At 42.2% G+C, this 24,743-nt stretch overlaps 2 protein-coding genes across 3 annotated transcripts; one reads left to right on the top strand and one right to left on the bottom strand.

Moving 5' to 3' along the window:
• Positions 1–4,101: 4,101 nt before the first annotated feature.
• GPS1 (G protein pathway suppressor 1) lies at positions 4,102–16,289 on the bottom strand. 2 transcript variants are annotated; one of them, XM_083804693.1, is made up of 15 exons: positions 16,007–16,102; positions 15,407–15,453; positions 13,368–13,460; positions 11,715–11,896; positions 10,335–10,499; positions 10,008–10,143; positions 9,767–9,844; positions 9,308–9,368; positions 8,877–8,962; positions 8,321–8,415; positions 7,109–7,214; positions 6,660–6,740; positions 6,393–6,530; positions 6,099–6,233; positions 4,102–5,362 (listed from the first exon to the last, which is right to left on the bottom strand). In XM_083804693.1, the coding sequence occupies exons 3-15, from the start codon at positions 13,443–13,445 to the stop codon at positions 5,288–5,290; spliced, it is 1,416 nt and encodes a 471-aa protein (XP_083660819.1). In that variant the 5' UTR covers positions 13,446–13,460; positions 15,407–15,453; positions 16,007–16,102; the 3' UTR covers positions 4,102–5,287. The 2 variants fall into 2 exon arrangements, with proteins under 2 accessions (XP_083660819.1, XP_083660818.1); XM_083804692.1 differs by lacking the exon at positions 15,407–15,453 and having other exon boundaries at positions 16,007–16,289.
• Positions 16,290–16,437: 148 nt separating this feature from the next.
• On the top strand, positions 16,438–24,683 carry RFNG (RFNG O-fucosylpeptide 3-beta-N-acetylglucosaminyltransferase). Its single transcript, XM_083804738.1, has 8 exons — positions 16,438–16,987; positions 17,812–17,860; positions 18,384–18,486; positions 18,852–19,005; positions 20,005–20,093; positions 20,178–20,343; positions 21,726–21,811; positions 22,032–24,683. Exons 1-8 carry the CDS (start codon positions 16,532–16,534, stop codon positions 22,096–22,098), a joined length of 1,170 nt encoding a protein of 389 aa, XP_083660864.1. The 5' UTR covers positions 16,438–16,531; the 3' UTR covers positions 22,099–24,683.
• Positions 24,684–24,743: the final 60 nt, after the last annotated feature.

The following is a 24,743-nucleotide window of genomic DNA, read 5'->3' as shown; positions in this document are numbered from 1 at the left end:
CACTCCTTCCCTTGCACAGATACACACTTGTAAAGTGTTCCAAACATAGTTCAGAAAAGCCCCTCTTTAATAAAAAGCTAAATGTTCATAATCGTAGCATTTACAACTGCTCACTTAGACCCTTCCCACTTTTTGCAGCTCCCCCCCCAATATCAGGAAGATCAAGCGTTCTCCCATTCACTGTGCCAGAGAAAATTTACAAAGTCAGAAAAGGCTTTTGCATGAGAAACATTCACTATTGTAAGACAGTAGTGGACTGGTGCTAATGTGAGTGATCTGCGTTATATTCCTAACCAGACAGTTTGATTTTAGATCCTGTCTCCTAAGCACACAGTCTCATCCCCAAATCACCAGTGTGAAAAGATCAAGCTGGCTTCAGGCTCCCGAATTCAGGAAGGGCATTATAGTTGAGAGTCATAAATGGATACATCTGTACAGAATTAGTATTTAAAGCGTATTTGTCCCCATCTCCTCTTAACAATAAGCAATGCCAAGAGAGAGACACGTTTTTGTCTCCTGGCCCACTGTATGGCAGAAGACTAAAGTGCTCCTAACATAGGACTGGAATAGCGTTCAGTCAGGCCCTGCAACACAAAATTCCCAGTGTGCATCTAACTACAAATCACTACACAAATGAAAAAAGAGATGCAACCTGAACTTTCAACAGACATTATAGAACATCATAATTAATAGATTGCAATCAATGAGTTAACAATGACCAGTGTATCAATTTCTTAACAAGCAATGGTTGCAAGTCAGGAGGCACTATTACAACATACATAAAGCAGAACCATTTGCCATTTATGCTGGGCACACCTGCACCTACATTAACTAACTAGGGATTGCTTTCAGGCTAGGCAGTACACTAGTTACCTGGCTTATCTCTAATAAAAAAAAAATTGCAGCATGCAAACTCAGCAAGATTATGTCCTATTTTGTTTCTGTTTCAAAAACCTTCAAGAAGAAATACACTATTTAACTTTAATGGAAGTAGAGGGAGGCAGTACTCTGAAATGTAGAATGCTGATGAAGTGAGCCTTAATCTTTGGACTTCTAGGAGACTGGATTCCTGTATTTAAATCTATCTTCAGAGGCATGTAAGAAAAAGCAGTAGTAGTTCATCTGACAAAGAAAACTAACTACCTTTATTTGGCAGCCAGTTTATGACATTTCAGAGAATTAAATGAATAAATCCCAGATTTCAGCATGTATTTACACAACACAGACTTCATGTACACACAGACTTCAGTTACAACCTTCCAACCTAGAAATCTGTGATACTGTGATACATGAACTGCAGGAGGGTGGTATATACTAGTCAAAGCTATGTGTGCATAAGTATTAGAAAACCTCTGTGAGATGAAGGGTAACACAATTACCAAATCCAATCTCCCACATAAGACAGATTTTCAGATCTTGCTACTTGATTTTTTGTTTGAGTTAGGCCATCTCTTGCTAGTAAAGTTATCTTGAGTTTATGACTTAATGCCTACTAAAACCCCAAGGCTGAATCATTTGTTTGCTTTCAAGAAACTGTCTTATTTGCATTATGAGTTTACCAAACTTCTAACCACTGAATGTCATACATTTCTCTTAGAGGTCGATATATCATATTAGCAAGTTTCTGTTCCTATCTAATTAATTTAGGCTGATCAAGTTAACCTGTAAGATAATCTAAAGCAGGGCTGTTCTATCAGGTCCTATGAAACCTTGAATTGAATTCATGGATCAGTAAGAACACAAAAGCCAAACTAGTATCAGCTGAAGTACAAAACTCACTTGCAACACAGAGTATACTTTCTCTCTACTCTTTAACAGCAGAGAGATACTGTTCAGTCCCGTACCAATGTGTTTTTCACCATACTGCACATTCACAGTTAATGGCTACTGAAAAAGGAAATTACTTGTATTACCCTCAGCTCTCACAAGAGAGTGGCAAACCAAAATACTTAATCATGTGGAACACACTGCTTTCCCATTCCCTCCTTCAGGTAGAATGTAATGACGGATATGACATAAGAACCTCAGAGAGCCCGATTAAGTTGGTTGAGACTTCAGTCTTTACAAAAAAGTGAATACTTGAACACCACTTTCTACATTTTCCACAATGGGTCTTTATCAGAAGTGTTGTTGTTGCTGTTATTAAAGGTTCCTTATTTGCTTTTCTTATACTACGTTGCTTCCATTAGAAATAATACATTATTTGTCAGCAGTTTTGGGAGCTATGCAGAAGATGGAACAATGCTGAAATTTCAACTCAGCTAGGAAGTAATGCTGACAAGGTTACAATAGAGTCCCAGAAACCAGTATACTGATCATATGTTCATGGCAGGAAACAGAGACAGAACTCTTCTCCCTCACCCACTGAAATCTCTCAAATGACAGAAGCTTATGGATGAGGATGGTACACACAGCCATGCTCTAAACACTAAAATAATCTCTCCCCACAGACTTCCCTCTACAAATCTTACCAACATAGACCACTGTGTTAGGTTCTGGCCAGATAATGATCAAGCATCCCCAGCTGCTCAAACACACTCTTATAACAACAGTTTCTGCATTAACACTCAAATTAGTTTTGCTAATTAAAAAAATAACTGCCTTTGCTTAAGAAAAAAAAAAAAAAGCTTCTTCAGTTTTTCATTAATCCCTAACCAGGTCAGATAAAAAAAAATTTACTCCACATGAGGGCACCATCAAATATGGGCTACCACTGATATCTCCTTCCTTATCAACAAAAGCTGCTGCACGCATTCATGAAGTCCACTTAAATGAAGTATCACTGAACATATCCTGGACATAGCAACATGCTACAGAAACCATAAATCTTTACTCCCTGAATTAGCTCGGTGGTCACAGGGAATCACTGAAGATTCATCATGTGAGTCATTTTCTCATACATTACTTTTTCCCTCTTAGACATTTAAGATAAGAAACTTTCAGTGGTAGAAATAGTGTATGAATGCAAGTTATACAGAACTATATCTGTGCTGTGTTGTATTTCCTGATTTTTGGACTGGCATGTTATTTAGACTGAAGCAGGAGTTAAGCAAAGTCTGGAAGAAATACAGCTAGATGAACCTGAATCAAATCTACAAGACTCTAGAGCAGCAACAGCTTCTTTCACAGGTTGAAGAATTACAAGCCAACAATTCCATACCAAAGCATACACTGAACCTGAACCATGCCAATGGGCTAAGCAAGAAGAGAAAAATGCTCTATCTGTCCAAAAGAAGTTGTAAGCATTTTTGTCTGGAGAAAATCAACTAATAATCTCTGCTTTAGCTTTGGAACTGCTTTGGACCACAGCAAGAGTCAGAAACTGCTTTTGCAACTTAGTGGGCTTAATGCTGACTGCTAAAAGACACTTATTTCTAGCCACTTCCCAAGAGTGGACAGCTGTTAGCGGCTGAAAGAACGGACATTCTCAAGACAGCATGCTGAAGAGGCAGAAGACTTCTATTTACAATTGAGGATTCCCTCAGTAGAAATCCTACGGGATGGAATGAAAGTAGCCTAATAAAATCAAGAGAACAGGAGATGTGTGTAAGAAAAGATAGCTGGCTGACATGATGCACTTAATTGGGTTGCAAAACCATCTTTTCCAGAGAAGGGCGTAAGATCTTTTCCTTAAAAATGATATCACTGGTCCATTTTAGGAATAGACAGATCTAAATGGCTTCCCTTCAGCATGAGCAGAAGGCATTAAAATGACTTTCCCAGCATTTCTGCAACACTGCACAGCAATCTACTTGAGTAGTCAACCTGCCTTTCTCTCAAAACTGGTGATCAATGATGTTGGACTCAAAGTTTTTAATTAACGAGGTCCATCCTTTTGCTCCTCTAAAAGAGAAGTATTTTTCCATGCCAAAGTTGTTTACCCAAAGACCTCACATGAACTACTGCTGCTTCCATTTTCAGCACCTATCAAAAGCATAGAAAGCCAAAGGGAAAGAGCACTGTTACATGCAAACCAGGAATTCCCTTCAAATCCCACTTTCTTCACAGTTCATCCAAACTACAACTCCAAACAGACCAGAAGGCAAAATATAGCAGCCCACAAAACATCAGCAAGCTTGACAAAAAAAATCAGTAGCTTGATCATGATATCTAGAAACCAACTTTAATACACAACTCCAAACACTTAGAAGCTTTTTGATCCTGCTGTTTAATGCACTAGGTGTAACAACATATTTAAAAAAAAGTATTAACAATAACATCTGTAGTCAGTTGCCAGACAAGTCAGGGCTGGATCAAAATTCTTAGCTTGCCTTTTGGATTAGATGAATGCAAGGCTGCAGTGACTTCAGAAAATTCAGTGCATGTCTTCTTACATTAACACAAAACACGTACACATCTGGGCTGCCACCTTTAATCCCTTATTAAAAGAAAAAGCAGAATAAACGCAGCTGGAGAGCAGGCACCCAGATTGACTGTTTTCAGCTCTGCTCCAGGACTTGCATGGTATTTTATGGCATTTATCCATGCTGCCAGAAGTAATTGCTGAACATGTTGGGAAACCATCATGCACTATGTCAGTGAGACTAGACAAGCAGCAGCAGTATTTGCTTAAGAGATTTACTGCTATGATAACACTGGACCCCAAAGACAGGTCACATGCATGTGGAAACACATCAGGAAACAGGTCTTGAAAACAGAGACCAAAGGGAAAGAACATGGATCTAGGTAAACATAACACCCTAAAATAAAGGCCTGTGACTGAATGCATGGAAGTGGTGCCATGTTTTAAGGTGTAGCTAACATATCATTAAGAGTTTCTCAAAAGAATTGCCTCTCCCATCAGAACTCCAGTTCCATAATTGAAAGCAATGCACTTAGAAATAAACAGAAAGCACAGCATTGCTCAGAATCAAGGTGATACTTTTGGGCCAGTGAAATTCATCTTAGATCACTCCTGTCTATTCAACTTAACACTACATTTTTGAAGCTTTGAAACAAAGAAAAACTAATAGCAGCTGGAAAAAAAATCAAATCAGCATCTGTACAAATAACGTGCCAACTCTTCATGGTGGATGAGGAAAATGGAGGGAGAGTCCTAACAAAAATGAAATGAAAACCCATTGCAGGGATGCTGTTTTTAGAAATTTCTTTTTAAGGAGAATTCAAGTTATTGGAATATTCGTATTATCCACCATCAGCCCTGACCCTCTCAATCCAAGCAAAAAGTGAGGGAGACAGAGACAGTTGTAAAGCTCAGCAGTTTGTGGGTGAGACACTAGACAAGAGTCCCAGAGGGACCATTTCTTTTGGTAGTGAATGAAGTTTTTCACATGTTGGTGCTCATTCTGGACTGGCTGTTAGCTGGAGTAAGTTCCCCTTGGCTACCTTCTCTTGGAGGAGACTGCAACAACAACAAAAAAAATCCTAGTTAGTGATGTGTAAATATCCTGCAGAGTGCTTCCAAAGAGACCACACAAACCACAGGTGAAGCAAAGCAGGATAAAAGCAGGAGAGCATATACCCAGCTCATAAATAATGATGGATTTGAAAAGCTTTGTGTTTACAATTTTGACAGTTAAAGTTCACAAGAACAGTTCCTATACAAGTCAAACCAGAAGTTTTAAACCACTCTTTGTTTACCAAGTACAAAGTACTGTTGTATGCAGAAGCTGAATCATATCTGACACTTAGTTATCACAGAGATGAATATGCTACAGAATTTAACACATTCTGTGGCAGATGGCCTATCCTCCCTACAGGCATTCTTTTGGATCCTTGAAGGCATACTCCAAACAGTTCATGCATTTCTTATTTCCTCTACTAAAAAATTTACTTCAAGTTTCTTTGTTTTGGTAAGATAAAAGATCTGTGTCAAAAATTAGTCAGAATGAATTAGCCAGCATCGACTTGAGCATATTAACTTCAAAGGACATTTTGCATTGTACAAGAAATTCGGTGTACTGTCTAGAAACTCTTGTTCCTTCTGTATTTTGTATTTGATATCATAAGAATTTGTCCATTCATGATGACAGTAAATCCATTCTTCTCCAGAATCTTCAAATCACCAACTTACACAGTTTCTGGGGGGAAAAAAAATCATAATGCTGCCTTTAAGTCCACATTTAATAAGCCCATACCTTGACATGTATCTGGTTGCGCAGGACTGCAGCTCGCAGGATCATAGCTTTGGCACGTCGCTGAAACTCTTTGCCCATTAGTAAAGACTTCTCAAAAGTTGTGCTGCGCTGGTCAACATCTCGAGCATAAAGAATCTGTAACCAGTACAGAAAACTCTAAGCAGGAGCTATGACACTGTTTCACAGCAAGAAGCCCCTTCTGCCCAAGGGAACAAAGCTGGGGTACTGTAGAATCTGGGTTTTAAACCTTAGTACAGCTATTCAGTCCATAATCTGTGGCTCAGACGCACTCACCTTACTGTGAGAGTCTATTCTGGCATTGATCAGTCCCTCCAGGATCAGCTGAGTAAGTTCATCTTCCAGAGCAGCCACCGTGGTATTAAAAGCAGTAGCCATCTTGTGCATATCTGCCGACACATAGGGGCTGAAGTACTGGGAACAAGAAGATATTCAGTTGACAAGGGTACTCCCCCATCCTCTGAAACACCATGGGAAAAGCAGCTACAAAGAGATAGCCTATCTCACTGTCCATCTACCTCTCAGGATTAAAGGAACAATTACCTGAATAAGGGCACGATTTCGAATTTGAGTATAAAGTGTCCTGACATGAGGTGCAAGGTACATATCCAGCAGCAGGTTGTCCTGTGCAAAAAATACATCAGAAGCTGAGAGACAGCCCGGAAAAATATATTATTTCTATGTTCTTTAAAATATATATGCATATATTTAAGCCTTAAGAATATTAATATCCACTACTGCAAGACAACACTATAAAACAAGAATGAATAAAACTCACAATATATTTTATATACACACACACACACGCATATAAAATTTATCCTCTCTCTCTGCTCCTAAACTAGTCCTAATTTTGATCATGTCAGAAGACACTACAGAAGAAGTAAACATGGAACACTCAGCTACTCTTAATAGTCACCGCTTCTCACAAAAGGCTAGGGGAAGGAAACTCTTAGGAAACTTTGTTCCTGCACTGCTCCCCTGTAACTCACCTTCATCTCATCCAGCATCTTCAGGCATGAAGCATATTTAGATTCATAAAACTTGAAGATGATGTCACGAACCTGTGGCTCCAGTTCCAAAAACAACTTGAAGGAACTACAGATAAACATGGCAGTGATCAGGCCTTGAAACCCTCCACTTAAACACCCCACAACCTCATCATTCCAAACTGCAGGTTTACAAAAACCCACTATCATGTGGAAATTCCAAAAATTTACTCCCTAACAGGCCAGAGAGCCCATTTTCAGCAGGGCTGGGAACCTGGAAGACAGAAAGATGCATCATAGCATCAGAGCTCTGGAAAAGGGAATCAAAAGACTTTCAGCAAACTAAATAGTAGAAGTGTTTGTTCACGTAAAGCAAGAAAAACATTGAAATATGTGGGATTAGGCCAGAATCAAGATATATAACCAGAAAACATAGGCAACACCTGTACACCCGTGTGTGTACTGTACTCTGTGCTAGCCAGTTTTGTGATCCTTTTCAAAGCACAGCCTTCACCAGTACAGCATGCCGTACATAACTAAGTGTGGGAGACCTTCAAGATACACATTGTTTCTCAGTGCTCTCCCAATCCTCCATCCCAAATTTTTGAACACCGACCTCAACCTATGAATCAGACAATAAAAAAAGTCAGGCTAATAACCCTTTTTCCATGTCACATTAAAATTAGCGCTTCCATACCTGTAGCTGTCAGGAATTCAGTATCATGGTTATTTGTGCATCACAAATTGAATGGCTATTTTTTCCCAAAGCCTGTAATTCTCTTAACCTTGCATCTGTCACAGTTAGACTACAATGTAAGTTATAATACAATTTAATAACTGTTAGTAATACGATTAACATACACTACAAGTCATAACACAAAGTCAAATTATCTTACAGCTGCCTTCTATAGAGCTCTATCATTCTGACTGAGTACCTGATATGGGTCACTGATAGAAATTGAAAATAGGGTTACACAGATGTTAGATTTAACCTGGTTTGGAAGCTTCTGTTATACTACAAAAACTTCAGCTATGATTAACCACTGTGTTTTGATAGTGAAATCTCACCTAACACTAAAGCAAAACCAAGGCTCAGCGATTCTTTCTTTACTGTATGAGAAAGCTACTACTCCTACCAGAATCCATTCTCAACCAAATTGTCATTTCCCAAAAGATGTACAGTAGCATACAAACTCCTCACAAGGCATCACTTACCTGCTGGAGATAACATTTCGTTGCAGTTCCTGACGGTCAAAGGTAGCGAGGGCACACAGACCACCATACACAGCCACATTGCTAGGAGATAACAGCTAGCAAAAGAGAGAGAGCACACTCTGAACGGGAACACTGTCATTGACTAATGAAATGGCAGAAGGCTGGAATTAAGTATTCTACTCCAGGCATTTCCCTCACCGAGTGACAAGATTAGTCTTTGTCAAATGCAGCAGAACCACTCAGCATGCTCTCAGATGTTCACCCAGAGTATGAGGAGTGACTGTCCGCTGCTAAGAGCAAAAGCCAATTACAACAGCCAGCCTTTTGGCTTAGCTACACAGGTACACAAATCTCACAGAGAACAGGTATGTGATCTAAACAGATCATTTAGAGAACTCAAGAACAGAGATTTATTTTTGTAAAACATGATTCACTGTAACATCAAACCACACAGGAGTGCTGTGAGGATAACTACAGCATCTGAGTTTTACAAACTAATACTTAGAAGAATTATGTCCCCTACAAGCCCTGCATACAGCTCCCTCTTGGTCCTCACCTCTGGGAAATCACAGTGATCAAATGATGCCAACAAGAAGCACTTTGCTGCCTGTTTGTACTTCCGAGCAGCTAATTCAGCCAAGCCTAGGAAACAGAAAAAGCGACTCCTTTATGTTTATGACAACATGCAGATTAGAAGTTGCAAAACCTAGGGAGTAGAACAGGCCCCCACACAGTTGCTAGTGCCTTCACTATTGAAGTGAAGCATGACTCCTGGACAGTACGGGCATCCTTTAAACTATATTGATGAGAATTCTGTCTCATCAGCTTTATTAAGTTTTGCATTTCTGGTGAGAAAATACAAAGTTTGTCAAATCCAAGAGAGGGAAAAAAATAATCAAGCACATTCTACTGTCAAAGAGCCCTGTGGATACCTAAGAGGCAGCAAACCAGGTATGCAAAATACAAGAAGCTGAAGGATTCACTCACCTGCTGCACATTTCAGTTTGGTGAGAATTGCTTGTGTCTGGCTGTCTCTCTCTCCTCTTTGCTAAAGGATGAGAAAAAGCAGTAGTGAGCAAACAGTATGAAAATCATTTTGTTTACAACTGTCCTTGGGATATTTCATCCTAATAATTAATTTGCAAATCTCAACAACAAAATAATGTCACCCTATCTGTCTTGGGAATTATGGAAAGAACTGAGGATGGGAAGTCTCTCAGTTTTACCATAAGTCAGATTTCTGACATGCAAATCGTGGAAGATAGGCAACAATGAACCTCAAATGGAGTCAGAGAGTGGCTGGACTAGAGGAAGAATAGACTGTAAGATGAAGGGAGTCTTAGAGGAAGCAATTCATAAAGGAGGAAAGGAAGAAATTGTTATACAAATTTTAGAGACAGAAAACAAAAGGAAAATTCATGCGTATTAAAAAAAACAGGACCTTACTTCTGCAATTTCCGGCGTAGACTCAGCCTTGCTTACATAGCTCAGAACATGAGACCAATTCTGGAGGTAGACACTAACCTGCAGAGAGCCATGAACAGTGTAGAGAGCCATGAATAAATGTTGTTACTTCAATAAACAATGTAATTGTAGACACAAGAGCTGTAACCAGAGCAAAGCACAGGTGGACTTCATAGAAGATGTCAGAAAGACACCAAGTACCAATCCCTGCCGGCCTTCCTACCTTGATGACATTGAGACACATGTTGATAACATGTTTAGCACTGGTGCAGTAATCACGGGCTCGTGAGTAACACTTGAGAGCGTTGCTGAGGTCCCCACAGTCAAGGTAATGATCACCTAAGTCATCATGGCCTCTCCTGGAGCACAGGAATTACAATACTAATGAACTGTGTTCTCATAAAGTGCAGGGGAAAAAAAGGGGACAGAGTCAGTTTGTGTCAAACAAGTAACTCAGTACACTGACCTAAGGCACTGAATGCAGTTGACATCCTGTGCCTGGAGGAGCAAAATGCTCTTCCTTGCTCCAACAGAGCCTTCTGCATCTCACCTGATACTCTCCTTGATGGAGTTCCCTTTGTAATTTTTCAAATCTGTGTCGAGTTTCTCCAGTTTAAGAAGAGCTTTTTTGCGTGTAGCTTCAACCCAAGCTGTGTCAAGAGGAGGGGGTTCGATTCCACTATCAGGGACAGCATCAGGTGTATTCTGCAGTTCTCTGAAAGAGTTTGCTCTGGGTTATTATACTGCAAGCTTTTCAAGACAGATGTCTGCTAAGTACCTGGCACTGTTTCCCTAAAAACAATACCACTACATACACCAAAAAAAAAAAAAAAAAAGAAAACAGGCGGGGTGGGGAGAAAATGATAAGATTTGCAGTGAAAATAGCAACATTAGCATCACAGGTGTTTTACAAATTCTTCTCAAAATTATCCTAATGATCTTTTGCAGGAATTTTATTTATTAACAAGCAATTTATCATTAATTTCAAAGAAACAACCTGTTCTATAAATCAACTGACAGCAAATTAGTAACAGTGCTGCAACAAATTATTAAATTTTAACAATTATTTAAATATTCTAAAAAGTCACTGTAGCCAATCAGACATCTCTATATGGGACACAGTGTGCAGGTGTTGGTGAATTGTCTCCCCAGCTATATCACAATGGCTTGATAGCAAAGCTAGACTGTACAGATACCATTCAACTTCTTTTAAATGAGGTATCTACGATGGAGCACAAGTGAAATACAAGCTATTCCCAGAGAATAACATAATTCCATCAAGATCAGATCAACATTTCTACTTGCACAGAATTCTCTTTCCAACATTTTAAAGAGAAAAACCCATTTTTTTCTACCAACAGTCCCTGTCGCATATAAGAAATCTATGAACATACTATCATAAACACATGATAAAGACTCCCTGATCAAAACAGACAAGAAATCAGCAAATATGCATAGCAAGAAAAATAGTACAAAGACAGGAAGTGTGGATGGTTAAGTGAAGTATTAAAAGCTACCCTCCACAGCCAACCTGTTGTTAGAAGAAAAACATGGCAAACATTTAGATAAGGTTTTAATCTATGAACATAAGGGCATCTAGAAGCTTCAACTCCATAACTTACCTAAGGGAAGTAGGCTCGTTAATATCTGAAGCAGTTGCAAGAACTAAACTCCTCTCAACGTCTACCTGTAGCCCTTTAAAACACTAAGACTTCAGAATGAGATAATCAGTCTTTTGTGTTTAATATTTTTAAAAGGGATTGGACCTTAGGCCTGAACACACACACACACTGTTTTGCTATCATATTCTATGGGTGAAGATAGCTTGTATAAGGAACATTCTACTATATACGTGCAAAGTTCCCCACTGTAGGGCATCTGTCTTAATTCAGTCAAAATGCTCCCCAGGTTTCCTGTAATCTTTTAGTACCTGGTGGCCTCAGACAACTTTCTGTGGATTTCTTCATACACATCAACATTGAAAGTTCTCTGGACAAATGACAGTGCCATCTTGAGAGCTTCCACCCGCAGCTGTGGACAGTGATCAGCAATAAATTGCAGCCGCTCAATTCGCATCAGACCACTGTAACTGGATGCGTACTGCTCCAAATCCTGCAAATAGAACAGAGTCTTAGAAAGAAAAGATGGCAACACTAAATCAAGATACTACACTGTGACCTGCAAAAGTTTTCCTGCAGTCCTGATCCCTACATGGAGAGCAACATGGCCAAGACAAATAAAAAGGTAAGATTATTCTATTTCTCCCTTCTTCAAATGTAAGTAAATTGTAACGTACTGCAGATTTCTGAGGAAATTACTATTTTTTCCTGTAGTGTTGCTATCCATTAAGGGCACTCAAATAATCCACTCTAAGCATTGCTTATATCACTTGTTAATAATTTTGCCAGGATTTCATCATTTAAACTGAAGTTTCCTAAACCAGACACCCACTGCAGACACAGTTCTCCCTTGAAAAATGTTTTCCAAATGACAATTTGCTCATTTCTTAAAAGATTACATTTGAGAACTATTAGGATCTCAAACTCTTGAGGAAGGATCTGAAAAACCCCAACTCCCTCAGCCTGTCCTCATAAGAGAGGTGCTCCAGTCCCCTGATCATCTTTGTGGCCCCCCTCTAGACTCCCATGGACTTCCATATCCTTCTTGTGCTGGAGGCCACAGAGCTGAACACAGCTGGGGTCTCATGAATAGAGGGAGAGAATCACCTCCCTCGACCTTCTGTCCACACCTCTTTCAATGCAGCCCTGAATATGGTTGTCTTTCTGGATTGCAAGTGCACCTTGCTGGCTCATGTTGAACTTCTCATCAACCAACACTCCCAGGGCCTTCTCATCAGGGCTGCTCTCAATCCATTCTCTGCCCAGCCTTTATCTGTGCTTGGGATTGCCCCAGCCCAGAAACAGGACCTTGCACTTGGCCTTGCTGAACTTCATGAGGTTCGCACAGCAAATGCTACAAAGTCAAACAAGGTATCAGGCCATATTGCTGAACAAAAGCAATGAAAAAAAAAACAACTACCACACCCATCTCTCACTGTTATAGAGTTGATATGTAAAAATTGGCCAAAAACTCAAACCATTAATTAAAAATAGAAGAAACTGATATAAGCAAATGCAGCCTTTCATAACACAACAGCTCTGTGAGCCTTAGGCAGTCTTCAAAGGATCAAGACACAAGGAAATAATACGATCCAAATTACATACTTAAAGCACCTGACCTTAGCTCCTCAAGGAACAAGATTCAAAAAAAAAAAAAGAATGATGTCTCTATAAGCAGAGATGTACTAAACTATTTCATAATGGAAACGGTGACAAACAGGCAACACATGGCACGCCACAAAACAGCAATTCCTCCTTTATCTCAGAAGATGAAGTAGAGGATAACAAATGCAAGGAGTTACAAAAGAGGCCAGTGCTATTCTTATGCCACCATGCTTAGAAGAGAATCTATTAACATCTGAATAACAATTTCACAAGGGATAAAATGAGGAAGTTTTCAGAAACCTGAAAAGAAGAGGCTATGTAGTAGAAATGTAGTCCTTCTGCCCTCAAGCAGCACATACCAGAGTGGGGTTTTCCACCACATAATTGATATCAGGTGCATTTTGCTGATCTTCTTGTGGATCTACATCAATCTGCATGGGCTCCACTGCACCCTAGAATAGCAAAATGTGGTAAATGTAACTTACTACATTTGAGCAGGAAACAACTATGTGACTCAACCTATTAAGGACTTGCTAAAATACACATCAAATTTTAAAAGTGAAAACACACCTCTCAGCTTTTAGCCAGGTTTAGGATTTTTCTCTAGCAATATCATTGCTCCACATGAAGCTTTGCCTAAACAAGCTGCAGTAATACTCACCATTTGCACAGACCATTTTACTTGGTTTGGTGGATTATCAAACAAGAAAATAAAGTCAATAAATCCGATTCGACAAAGCATCTCGGGCACGGATGCTAAATTCCAAATGACATTCCATTTCTCTTCCTTGAGGAAGAGTAGGCATTAATATTCAGCTCATGAAACTCCCAAACAGTCAAAAAGTACCCATAAAACTCATCAGACCCTTTCAAAGTTGGTTTAATGCTTAAAAGCAAAATTGTGAAGAAAAAAGAAAAAAAAGACAACTTAAACTTATTCTGAAGTATTAAGAAATGTAAAGAACAGAATGCAGGAGGGCATTTACATATTTTCTAAAAGACGCTTGGGAAAAAAATGTATCTGCTCTGTGAAAATCTATGATCAATCCTACTAACATATACTACTAATACTACTACTACCATATACTAACATATATAACAACCCTATGAACAATCCTACTACAGTTACCATTGTCTAACTGGTTAGGTTTATCTTTTTTTGCACAAACAACAGAACTTTATTCTCCCGGTGTATTTTGCACTGCTTTGAACCATGTGAGGAATAGCAGTACATGACCTCAGTACAAATACATGACTACAACACCCATGCACGTTCCCATTTAAGACCAATTTACTGTGCATTCCTACAAACAAATGAAATGTGCATGCTATCTCATAACTCCTTTCTTCCTCCAAGTCAAAAGAATGTTGAGCATTCCCTCTAGGTATTATTGATTTAAACTTGGGAAAACCAAGCCAAACTTCTTCTTATAAAATGCTGAGTATGTGCTGATTTTACCATAAGCAACATCTGATTTGGCGAAAATTGCATGGGTGGATCTTCGGAGAAAAAAAAATAGCCAGCAACCTTGCCCCACTACCAACACCAAATTATTTCTACAATTTTATTAGTTTTGCTTCTTGTTAAGGAATTAAAAATATAGGATTGATTTGTGTGCGTACATGCACACATGTAAGAACAGGGCAGCTGCAGATTTTCTAACGCAAAAAAGTGATGTATCTGGCATTTACCCAGAGTTTACTTTTTCGTAGACTGATACATACCAAACATGCACACATCTCCATGCTTTTGCTCTCCCAAAATCTGAAGCACGTGCAAACAAAGTAAATAAAAGTTTGTTTCCTAGTTTGTGATTCTCTCAAGGAAGGAAGGAGAGGGAGGGTGCAAAGGAAAGTCTGATTGCTCAGATCAGCACTCAGGAAAACAGTGCATAAAGCCATTTAAATTGCTGTGTATTGAGACCACTACTTTTTCCATTTACATCCACCTTATTTCGTTTCTCATATCGCAAATGCTACCAGTCAGTTTGCCTTTTTTTTTAAAAGTATTTGTCTACCATAGTAAAAACCTAATCTGTACTCCATAAGAATCCCTATTACAGAAACTAACAATAATTTCAACCAATGAAACAAAATGATTTGTGTCCTGCTATGTTGGTAGGCAGCACTCCTCTACATTTGTCATAAAGCCCCAGACAAGGAAAAACACAAGTGAGCTGGAAGTCCCACTTGGATATGCAAACTCACACACTTTGAACCTAAATCATTTTGGGAGGAAGGGACAAGGTTTCCTTAAGAGCTACTCACAATTCACCCTCCCCCCCCACCCCCCAAAAAAAAAAAACACTTAACTCCCCAAGAATTTCTGGGCCCACAAGAGTGCCCTACGGGAAGGTACCTCACAAGGCCTCATACAAAATGATGGTCTGGCACTCACTTTGAAGTCTCCTGCTGTACTCGGGGGGGTGCATCACAGATCTGTCACTGATGAAAAAGCAGAGCTGTGTGCTGAACCTCATCCTGTCCCACCTTCCCACACCCCCTCGCTCTGACAGAGCCTGCTGGCTGCTGAGCGGATGAAGGTCAGTCCTGCGAACAGATCGCTTGTGCGGCCACGGAAGGTCCACGTTACCTCTGCAGCGAGTCCCTTCAGGGCTCCTGCGGCTAAAGCCCTGCACCGCAGGCCCTCCGTTCCTCTCCCCCGGCGCTTTACGACGCGTCCCTCCACCACCCGAGCCCCTGACTACAGCGCACGCAACGCGAGAAACAACCGAGGGGGCGGCGGGGCACGCAGGGCCCGGCCGGGCACAATTCCTCGTAAGCGGCGGCGGGAGCGGCGCGGCCGGCCCCCGGCGGCAGGGACGAGCGAGCCCAGGGACGGCCAAGAGCGGCCCCCGCCTCCAGCGACGGAGCCGCAGGCGCGGGGCCGCCAGAGAAGGCCGGGCCGGGCCGGGCCGGGCCGGGCCGGGCCGGGCTCCGGGCCGGGCTCCGCGCGGGAGCGCCGCCGGGAGCAGCCGCGGCAGCGCCGGCTCCGTACCTGCAGGTTAAAGACCTGGACGGGCAACGGCATCCTCCCCTCGCGGCCGCCGCTTCCGGCTGACCTCCCCGCCTCTCCCTCCGGCTCGGCTTCCACTTCCGGGTCGCGCGGCGCCGCCAGACCGCATCCGACAGGTGAAGCCCTTAAAGGGGCCGCGGCCCGCCTCGTCCCCCCCCCACCGGCGCACGGGGCGGCGGCGCGGACGGGCGGGGTCGCGCGGGAGCCGCCGCCGCGCTCGCCCGACTCCTCTAACCGGCCCCGGCCCGGGGCGGCGGCTCCGGCGGACAGCGCGGCCCGGGGGGCTCCCGCCGCTCCCCCCCCCCGGGGGGCTCCCGCCGCCTCGCGGGGCGCGGCGGGGGCCGGCGAGCGGTGGCCGGGGCCGGCCGCGGCCGCCTGGGGGAGGCGGCGGGGGCGGCCGGGCGCGGGGCTCTCGAGGGGGCCGGGGGCCGCTCGCCCGGGGCCGCCGCCCGGCCGCGGGGCCATGAGGCCGCCGCGCAGCGCGGCGGGGGCCGGCGGGGCCGCAGCATGAGCAGCTCCTGCCTGGGGCTCCGCAGGGCCTGCGTCCTGCTCTCCGTCACCGCCGCCGCCGTCCTCCTCCTGCTGCTGCCCCGGGGACAGCCCCCCGCGGCGCCCCGCCGCCGCCCGCCGCCCGCCGCCGCCGGTCCCAGCGGGCCCCCGCCGAAGCGGGCGGGCTCCGGCGCGGCGCAGCCCGCGGGCAGCGACGCGCCCGGCGCTCGGGCGGGCTCGCGCGGGGAGCGGGGCGGCGGCGGCGGCCCGGGGGCCGGGGCGGGCGGCCGGGGCGGGGGCCTCGGCGGCACCGCGCAGCCCGCGCGGCAGGGCCGCCTCGGGCCTTCCCTTGGCTCGGCCAAGGAGAGCCTGGAGCTGAAGGACATCTTCATCGCGGTGAAGACGACGAGGAAGTATCACAAAACGCGCCTGGACTTGCTCTTCCAAACTTGGATCTCCCAGGCGAGAGGACAGGTGAGGGCTGGCGCCGCGGGGGACCTGCGGCCGAGGTTTCTCTGGGTGGCAGCTGCGCTTTCTCACCTCGCTGGGGTTAAGCACATCTTTCCTCGTGGGACTGAGGAAAACGATCTCGTCTAAGTAGTTCACCTGAGTGTATCGCTGAAAGAGTTCACTGTTGATTAAGCCGCTTTTGTACTATCTGGGGCCACTGGTCCAAGCAGAAACAATTTGCTGATTTTTTATTTCCTTTTTAGGACTGAGTAAAATGCTAAATGGTAGTGAAAGATCTCTAGTGCTGATACATCTAAGCTACTTTTTTGGACACGCTGGTTCAATGATTGAAATTTTTGTATAGAGCAATGTAGAATTTATTTCTTTGTTTAGGAATTTCCTTATATTCAAGCATTTTAATGCAGCTTTGTCCAGCACTTGGGACAAGACAGTGCTACCATCTGACACTCCATCCTGACTTTCATTCTTTTCTTTTTAGCTTGAGTAACAGCTGTGGATGACTCCTAGCCATAGAGGAGGTGAAGGGAAACATTCCCAAAAGGGATAGCTATTGTTATTTAGAAATTCCTTATCTGTACACTGGGGTAAGGAAACCAAAATCTTGGATGCTTTACTGAAATGGTTTCTTCTGGTTTGCACTGCAGAATCCTATCCAATAAGGGAAGAGCTGAAGTTGCTGGGGTTTCCCCTGCCGTGGCTAACATGTAATAAATTAACAAGATAAAATACTCAGGATTCTGTCTGGGAACTGACCAAAGTAGAAATTAGGCATTGAAATCCTTAATTATGGATATACTTTTCTCCCCACCCATTTGTGTTTCCTGCAGACATTTATATTCACAGACTGGGAGGATCAGGAGCTACGCCTGAAAGCAGGTAAGCTATGCCTCATAGAATTGTACTGTCATTTATAACAGTTTTATATTGGTCATACTTTCCCCAGAAGTCCTTATTTCATGCTATGTAAGCAATTAGGGAAGTTAAGATAGAGAAAATGGAGGCAATTTCTCCTTCCACAGGATAAAATGCTGTTCCTACTGGACAAGCAGCCTGGAGCTTCCTGAATTCTGGGTTCACCTTTGCACCCAATTACTTCCTGTTAGTAAGCTTCAGTCTATGTGGTCCAAAGTTATACTAGGCATTTCCTTTGCTTACAGTCTCATGGCACTGATTATATATTGTGCAATCTAAACATATTTTTACGTACTTGGCAACTTTCAAGCCATACGCACAAATGGTGAGCACTGCCTGTCCAAAATTTTACTACCCATGCATGTACCATATGCACTTTAGATACACTGTACTAGTGCCAAATGTGCACTTTGTTTTTTTTAGACTATTCGTGCTTCTGATGGGGCTGATCTCTTTTTCTTTTCTTTTTTTTTTTTTTCCTCCCTAGGGGATCATATGATCAACACCAACTGTTCAGCTGTCCACACGCGGCAAGCTCTCTGTTGCAAGATGTCTGTGGAATATGATAAATTCCTAGAATCTGGGCAAAAGTGGGTGTTGTTCTGGTTGACTATGTTTCTTTTACTTCTGTGCTCACAGGAAGCTTGGGTATCTTTCTCTGCTCCTGTGACAAAGGCAACATTATATAAAACATAGCGATGATGGTAGGGAAAGTGGTGCAGCAGGAAGCAGTGTTTATAAAAAAGTATCATCTGAAACCTAGCAGGGGTTATTAATTTCAGTCTCTTTCCAGATACAGGATCTATGGATGCTTTCACCTTCCAAATTGTGTTATTCAGGATAATAGGATATACTTTCTGCTCCAAGTCTGAAAGATCAGGATGCAGCTTTAAACCTATAACTTGTTTCTTTGTCACTGCTGTGCAGTAATTTTATTATTTCATTTTATTTGAAGATGGTTTTGCCATGTGGACGATGACAACTATGTGAACCCACGGACTCTCCTGCGTCTCTTATCTGCCTTCTCACACAGCCAGGATGTCTATGTGGGGCGACCAAGTCTGGACCATCCCATTGAAGCAGCTGACCATGTCCAAAGTGATGGATCAGTAAGCAAAGTTTGCAATTAGGCTGAGAGTCATCCTAACCTATGCTTTTAAACCCATGAGAGTTCATAGGATCCCCCATAAGACCAAGTGATTTAATCTGCAAGCAATGGTCATTGTTAGAGACAGGGTGCTGGGTTAAATGGACCTTTGATCTGATCTTACATGTACATGCTTATGTACAATAGAGTTGTCTCCTGGGTGGATGTCTGCTTCTCTTCCTTTGCTCACATATTTGGTGATTTCCCTCACACTGAAGTGAGTGGGGCCTCCCCACCTTAACTCTTTCTTTTGCTTTAATGGTTTGGGGGGCCTGTTACTTGTTTGGGGGCTTGTTTTTATGTGTTTTTTTTTTTGTTGTTGTTGTTTGAGAGCAGTATCATATTGTCACCATCTTGAACCAAACTCAGATGGATGACGGGCTCTCTCGGTATTTAAGGCATTTCCAATACTGATTGGTTACTGTGTTTCCAGGAAAGAAGCAAAGGTCTCAGTTGCGATATCCATATGTTAAGGGACAAGTTCTCACCAGGTCCTCTATGCTAACAGGCCTGAATGTAAATAATCCACTGTCCACAAAGTCAGTTATAAAGCAGCTTGTTAGGGAAAACTGCACAACAAAATAGTCTCCCTGGAACCAAGCATCCAGTGAACTGTCTTTGATTTCCTCAGGAAGACTGAGTTGGCTGTGACCGTTGGCTAGAATTAGCAGGAGACAACTGGAATTGTGTAGCAGTGGGACTGTAGTTTTTCACTTCACATGTGCTCCCTCAGATGTGTGAACTTGATGGTTCACCTGGTGTCAGCTCCAAGGTGAAGTTCACTTTGAGAGAAAGCTAACCAGGCTTGTAGAAGCCTGAAGAACTAGGATGTCTGTAGTCTTGTTCTGACTCAAGTGAAGTATGTGATATCCAATAGAGCCTCAAATTCCCCTGCCTGCCCGGCCAAAGGGAGAAAAGCTGATTATCAGTAACTAGCATGTTTTTCTTGTTGCTTCTTCAGAAGACAAGCGTGAAATTCTGGTTTGCCACAGGTGGAGCAGGGTTCTGTATCAGCAGAGGTCTTGCTCTGAAGATGAGTCCCTGGGCCAGGTAAACACTGCTCCTAGCTGAGTTCTACCAATGTGTTTGGTAGGCTTTAAAGTGCATTTGATCTTGTTTCCTGTACTCTTACAGCCTGGGTAACTTCATCAGTACTGCAGAAAGAGTGCGTCTTCCTGATGATTGCACGATTGGCTACATCATTGAAGGGCTGCTGGAGGTAAAGTTGCTGCACAGCCCATTGTTCCATTCCCATCTGGAAAATCTGCAGAGACTGCGAGGCGAGTCTGTGCTGCAACAGGTAGGGCTAAGCATGTCCTGTTCTAATAATTACACCTCAGTCTGATCAGAAAGAAGGCTGAATAGATTTAGTACTTTCCAGTGAAGGAGGATGTCTACGGAGAGTAGCTCAGAGCTGTGTCCTGTCCATCTCCTTCATTTAAATAAAAAGTATACTTCCACCCTAGCCAGTTGGGTCATACCGCTGTCCCCTGTCCCCTCTTTCAGGGGCACATTCTACTATATTAAATCTAAATAATGGTGTTCCTCACTTCTTAGTCTCTGAATTTCCATGAGTCGCAATAGCAGCAGGTGTAGAATAAAGCAACATTTAATGTGGGAAAAGTATCTTTGCCTAACACAGTCTATCTTAATTCATGCTGTTTAACAATATTAGCATCAGAACTATAGCAAGTACCTCTTTGATAACTAAGACATAATTGTTTGATCATTTTTAAGAATAATTTGTCTGAATCGCAAGAAAACTAATCAGTGCTTAGAATAAATCAAACAGTTTTCTTTGTTTTGTTTTGGTTGTTTGTTGTTTTGTTTTGGTTGTTTTAAATTTCTGGGATACCTTTTTACTAACTAGCAGCAGATGGAGCTATAAGGCTATCAAGAATCTTTTTCTGCCTCTTACTGATAGCCACCATGAACAAAGAAAAGTGTGGTTTTGCTCCTGCAAAATGCTTGCTTATGTTTTCCTGGTAGTGTTGTTATGCAGTGGAAATGTACATTTGGGATGTGATGTAATCCCTTGTGTCAGGGAATTTAACTGTAGTCTAAATCTGGGCTTTTGGTGGTGATCATTGTTTCCCTGAGACTGATAGCTAACCCAAAATCCAGATCTGCAATTTGACAGAAGGCTGAAGTCTTCTTGTACCTTGCACATGCAGATTTCTTAATACAGTGCTTGTATGGAAGAGTAGCACTGAACTGGAATTCTAGAGATCTAAATTTTGTTGCCAGGTTTGTCATGTAGCAGTCCTTTGCACTCTGTTTAACATCCAAATGTTTCTATTTTCCTTCTGTGCTAAGGCTTCTACTTCAGACTTCAGACAATGTCTGGTAAGGATGAACATGTTGTTTAGCAAAGGTAGAGACATTAGCAGGATTGGTGCCCTTACAAAGCTTACTGTTGGAGGACAAGATGAGTTAAAACTAAACTTTCAACTCCTTTGTTTATGCTTCCAGCTTGCCTTTAGGTGAGCAACGGTCCACTCAATAGCTACCATCCATTGCCAATATTGCTTATGTCAAAACTGATAATCATTTTTCAAATGTAATCCACTCAAATCAGACAGGATCTTTGGAATCTTTCTTCATACCTCATTAATAATCCTACCTCTACTCCGTTTTTCGGCATTAGTGTTACAATTTCTGAATGTTTATTTGCTTTTCCAGGTAACCCTAAGTTATGGAGACCCTGAGAACAAACACAATGTTGTGAGTGTGGGAGGAGTGTTTGGGCTTCAGCAAGATCCAACCCGGTAAGCGTCCACTTCCAAAACCAGATCTCCCTGCCCTGTTCATGTTTATCATCTGTAAGATGATTAACCCCACTTATTGGGGTTATTTTTTCATACCATTCTCTTGTCGCTGTCAAAGGTGGGTAGGAATGCTTTTTCTGCTCTATTAGTCTGCTGCACATTCAATGCTAAGATGTTCCTGGTCTAGAGAATTCCAATCTAATTTTTTTTTCCTTCATAGATTTAAATCTGTCCATTGTCTTCTGTATCCTGACACTATCTGGTGCCCTACTAAGAAGATGTTCTGATTTTGACCAGTTGTTGACACCTGTATCCTACCTACTTTGCACAAAACAGGAGTTTGGACTTTTTTTGTCTCCCAGAAAAAAAAAAATACCTACAAAGGAGGTAGACAGACTCTATTTCCAAAAGCAAGACTTTGATTGTATAATTATGGCAAGAAGGTGTTTGTTCAGCTGCAGCCTGGGACGTTCCAGAGAAGAAAATTTTCCGTTCCTTGTTCTTTGGTCCAGTGGCTCTTCATACAACGGCTACGGTCATATATATATATATACAAGTCACTTTATGCTTTCATCTGATGTCATGTGAGCCCTGCCTAACACATGAATCTGTGTTCAGACACATCCTAGGCAAATGCAGTACTTAAAATGCTAGCATTCTTACTACTGTTACCAGCTTTGAGCGGCTCTCTTGAAGCTGAAGTGCTATAGCAGACTGCAGTCCCCAAGGTGACAAGAGGGGAGAAAGTTTTTGCTTGTCTTTCTTGGGAACAGAATTGTTTAAGAACTTTTACGGCCTGCCAATATTACACTTCCTCTGCCTCTGGGCTGGAACAGGCTCTGCTTGTAACCACCAGAAATCCTGGAATTGCTAGGGTAGACAAGGGTGAAAGCCTTTGTCATGGGAAAACCCTGTGTAAGCTTACTCAGGACTGCATAAGAGTTGCTTACAGTGCACATTCTTCCCAACAGTCCATGTGTACCTCCCATGGAGGTGATTGTCAGACTTGGTTCTCTTACCACTGAATGGCAGTGGTTGTTGATTATGATGGTGGTTTGCTAGGTCTAAGACTATTCCCTTCATATTTGATACTGAAGAAATATTTTTCAGGCTAGATAGTAATCGTTTCTCCTGCATTGCCCACAGCAGGTTATATGAGCTAGAGCATGCTCATTGGCTGGTGAAACACCCTGTTTTTGAAGCTGTGCCGTATCCTTTGCTGTCTGTGAGAGAGGAGGAATGCTAGATAGCTGTAATGCCCTGAGGAAGTTTTTGATGATATCATTTGAGGACCTTTAATTGTGTGACTGTGTTTACCCCACTTAAGCTTTACTTAAAGGTAATCTTTATTTAAAGGTTATCTTTTGAGGCTTAAATAAATGCTTGTTTTTACTCTACATCTTAATGTTTCAATAAATAGATCATGCAGTTGGTAAAAGGAAACTGCACACTTGCACAAAAGCAGAAGTTAAGTGCTGTAGCAGTATCACCTGCTGTTTTTTAAATAGAGTAAGCTTAGTTTTGAAAGTGGAAGAAATGAGATTCCGTATATTTAGTTTTCTGTTAGTCCAAACTTTGACTGTGCAATCTATATCTGATATGAGGAACAGCATTAAAAAATTACTTTACAAAACCACTGTGTACTCAAACTCTTCAGAAAATACTTGCTGGTTTAGTGCTAAGTCTGAGGCTGAATTAAGGGGAGAAAAATAGAAAGACATTGTATAACCTAGAATCATGATTTATGGCTAGAAGTGAACCTAGCAGGTTGCAGATTTTTAAACAGCAGTGACAAGCTGTACTGTGTATTTCCGCTAGTTACTTTACTTCCCGCCATTTGAAAAGTGGTATAATGTGGGCAAACACCTGCAGTGTTTTCAAGTATGAAACTTAGTGGAGGTATCAGCCTCCCAGAATATACTTTTCTTTGCACTGTATTTTTAAAAGAAACCTTTCAGTAACTGGATACAGTGTCCTCTCTGCATCATTTTACTTAGTTTCACTGAGGAGCTGACTGCTCCTGCAGCTTGTTCTTAAATTTCTCCTTTCCTTTATCCTTACCAAGGCAGTGCTTTGACCATGAGGCATGGGAATAAGAGTGCTGTAGGAAAGGAGATCAAAGTACAGCTAGCATAGCAGCTGTCTTACAGCATGAACTCCTGTAACACTGACAGCCAGTTACAGACAGTGGAGGAGGACTTGTGGAACAGTAGGTTGTGGGATGTTCTGCCTCTCTATTAGGTCTTCTGCTAACCAGAACTCAGGCATCCTATGGTTTAATAATTTTGTTATTAATAGCTCTGGAGATTACTGATATCCATATAAACACCTGTCCTTTATTTTTTTAAACATTTGTTAGGTTCTTGTTTTCAACCTCCTGTAGCTGAAAGTTATGAAGCTTCATGAGCAGTTGATGAGATTTCATCCTCAGCATTTTCATCCTCAGTGATTTTTGAACTCTTCTATTGGAGTTTTTCTTCCTCTTCTACTGGGAGCAGCCTCTTGTCAGATACCACAGACAGCATGGACTGGGTGGTGATTAAGTGGCAAACTGCAGTTCAAAAATGGCAATACTTCATACTGGTGGCAGCAAAACTGAGTGGTAGAAGTTCCACGCTGTAGTCACTGCTCATCCAAAATTGAGTATGCTGCCTCTATCATGTCTAATGCTGGTAGGGTGTTTATTAAGCTGAAAAAGACCACATTATTCTGAATGGCAATACAGAACAGTTTGTGCTCAAGCTTCTTTTAAGGTTTTTCTTCTTGACAATACATTAGGCTCTATAGTTGTATCAAGGATGCAGCTTTTTAATCAAACTACTGTCTTATGATAAAATGATCCTATGAAATTAAATATTTAAGTATGTCAAAAGCTGTGCTTTGTGATGTTTCTTGACACATTGTCTACACCAAAAATGGGCCATAAACCCTG

This window comes from Anser anser, assembly GCF_964211835.1.
Source record: "Anser anser genome assembly, chromosome: 19".
Taxonomy (NCBI): Eukaryota; Metazoa; Chordata; class Aves; order Anseriformes; family Anatidae; genus Anser; species Anser anser.
Note: the sequence above shows the minus strand (reverse complement) of the source record. Positions and strands in the feature narration are given on the sequence as shown.

Bases quoted from the DNA above. Each gene is read 5' to 3' on its own strand.
- GPS1 (XM_083804692.1), bottom strand. From the start codon at position 16,039: ATGCCGTTGCCCGTCCAGGTCTTTAACCTGCAG. The intron at 8,963-9,307 runs GTGAGTGAATCC...TCTGTTTCCTAG, and splicing joins CAAACTGAAATGTGCAGCAG to GCTTGGCTGAATTAGCTGCT. The intron at 5,363-6,098 runs GTATGGGCTTAT...TTGTTGTTGCAG, and splicing joins GCAACCAGATACATGTCAAG to TCTCCTCCAAGAGAAGGTAG.
- RFNG (XM_083804738.1), top strand. From the start codon at position 16,532: ATGAGCAGCTCCTGCCTGGGGCTCCGCAGGGCCTGCGTCCTGCTCTCC. The intron at 17,861-18,383 runs GTAAGCTATGCC...TTTCCTCCCTAG, and splicing joins GGAGCTACGCCTGAAAGCAG to GGGATCATATGATCAACACC. The intron at 20,094-20,177 runs GTAAACACTGCT...GTACTCTTACAG, and splicing joins AAGATGAGTCCCTGGGCCAG to CCTGGGTAACTTCATCAGTA.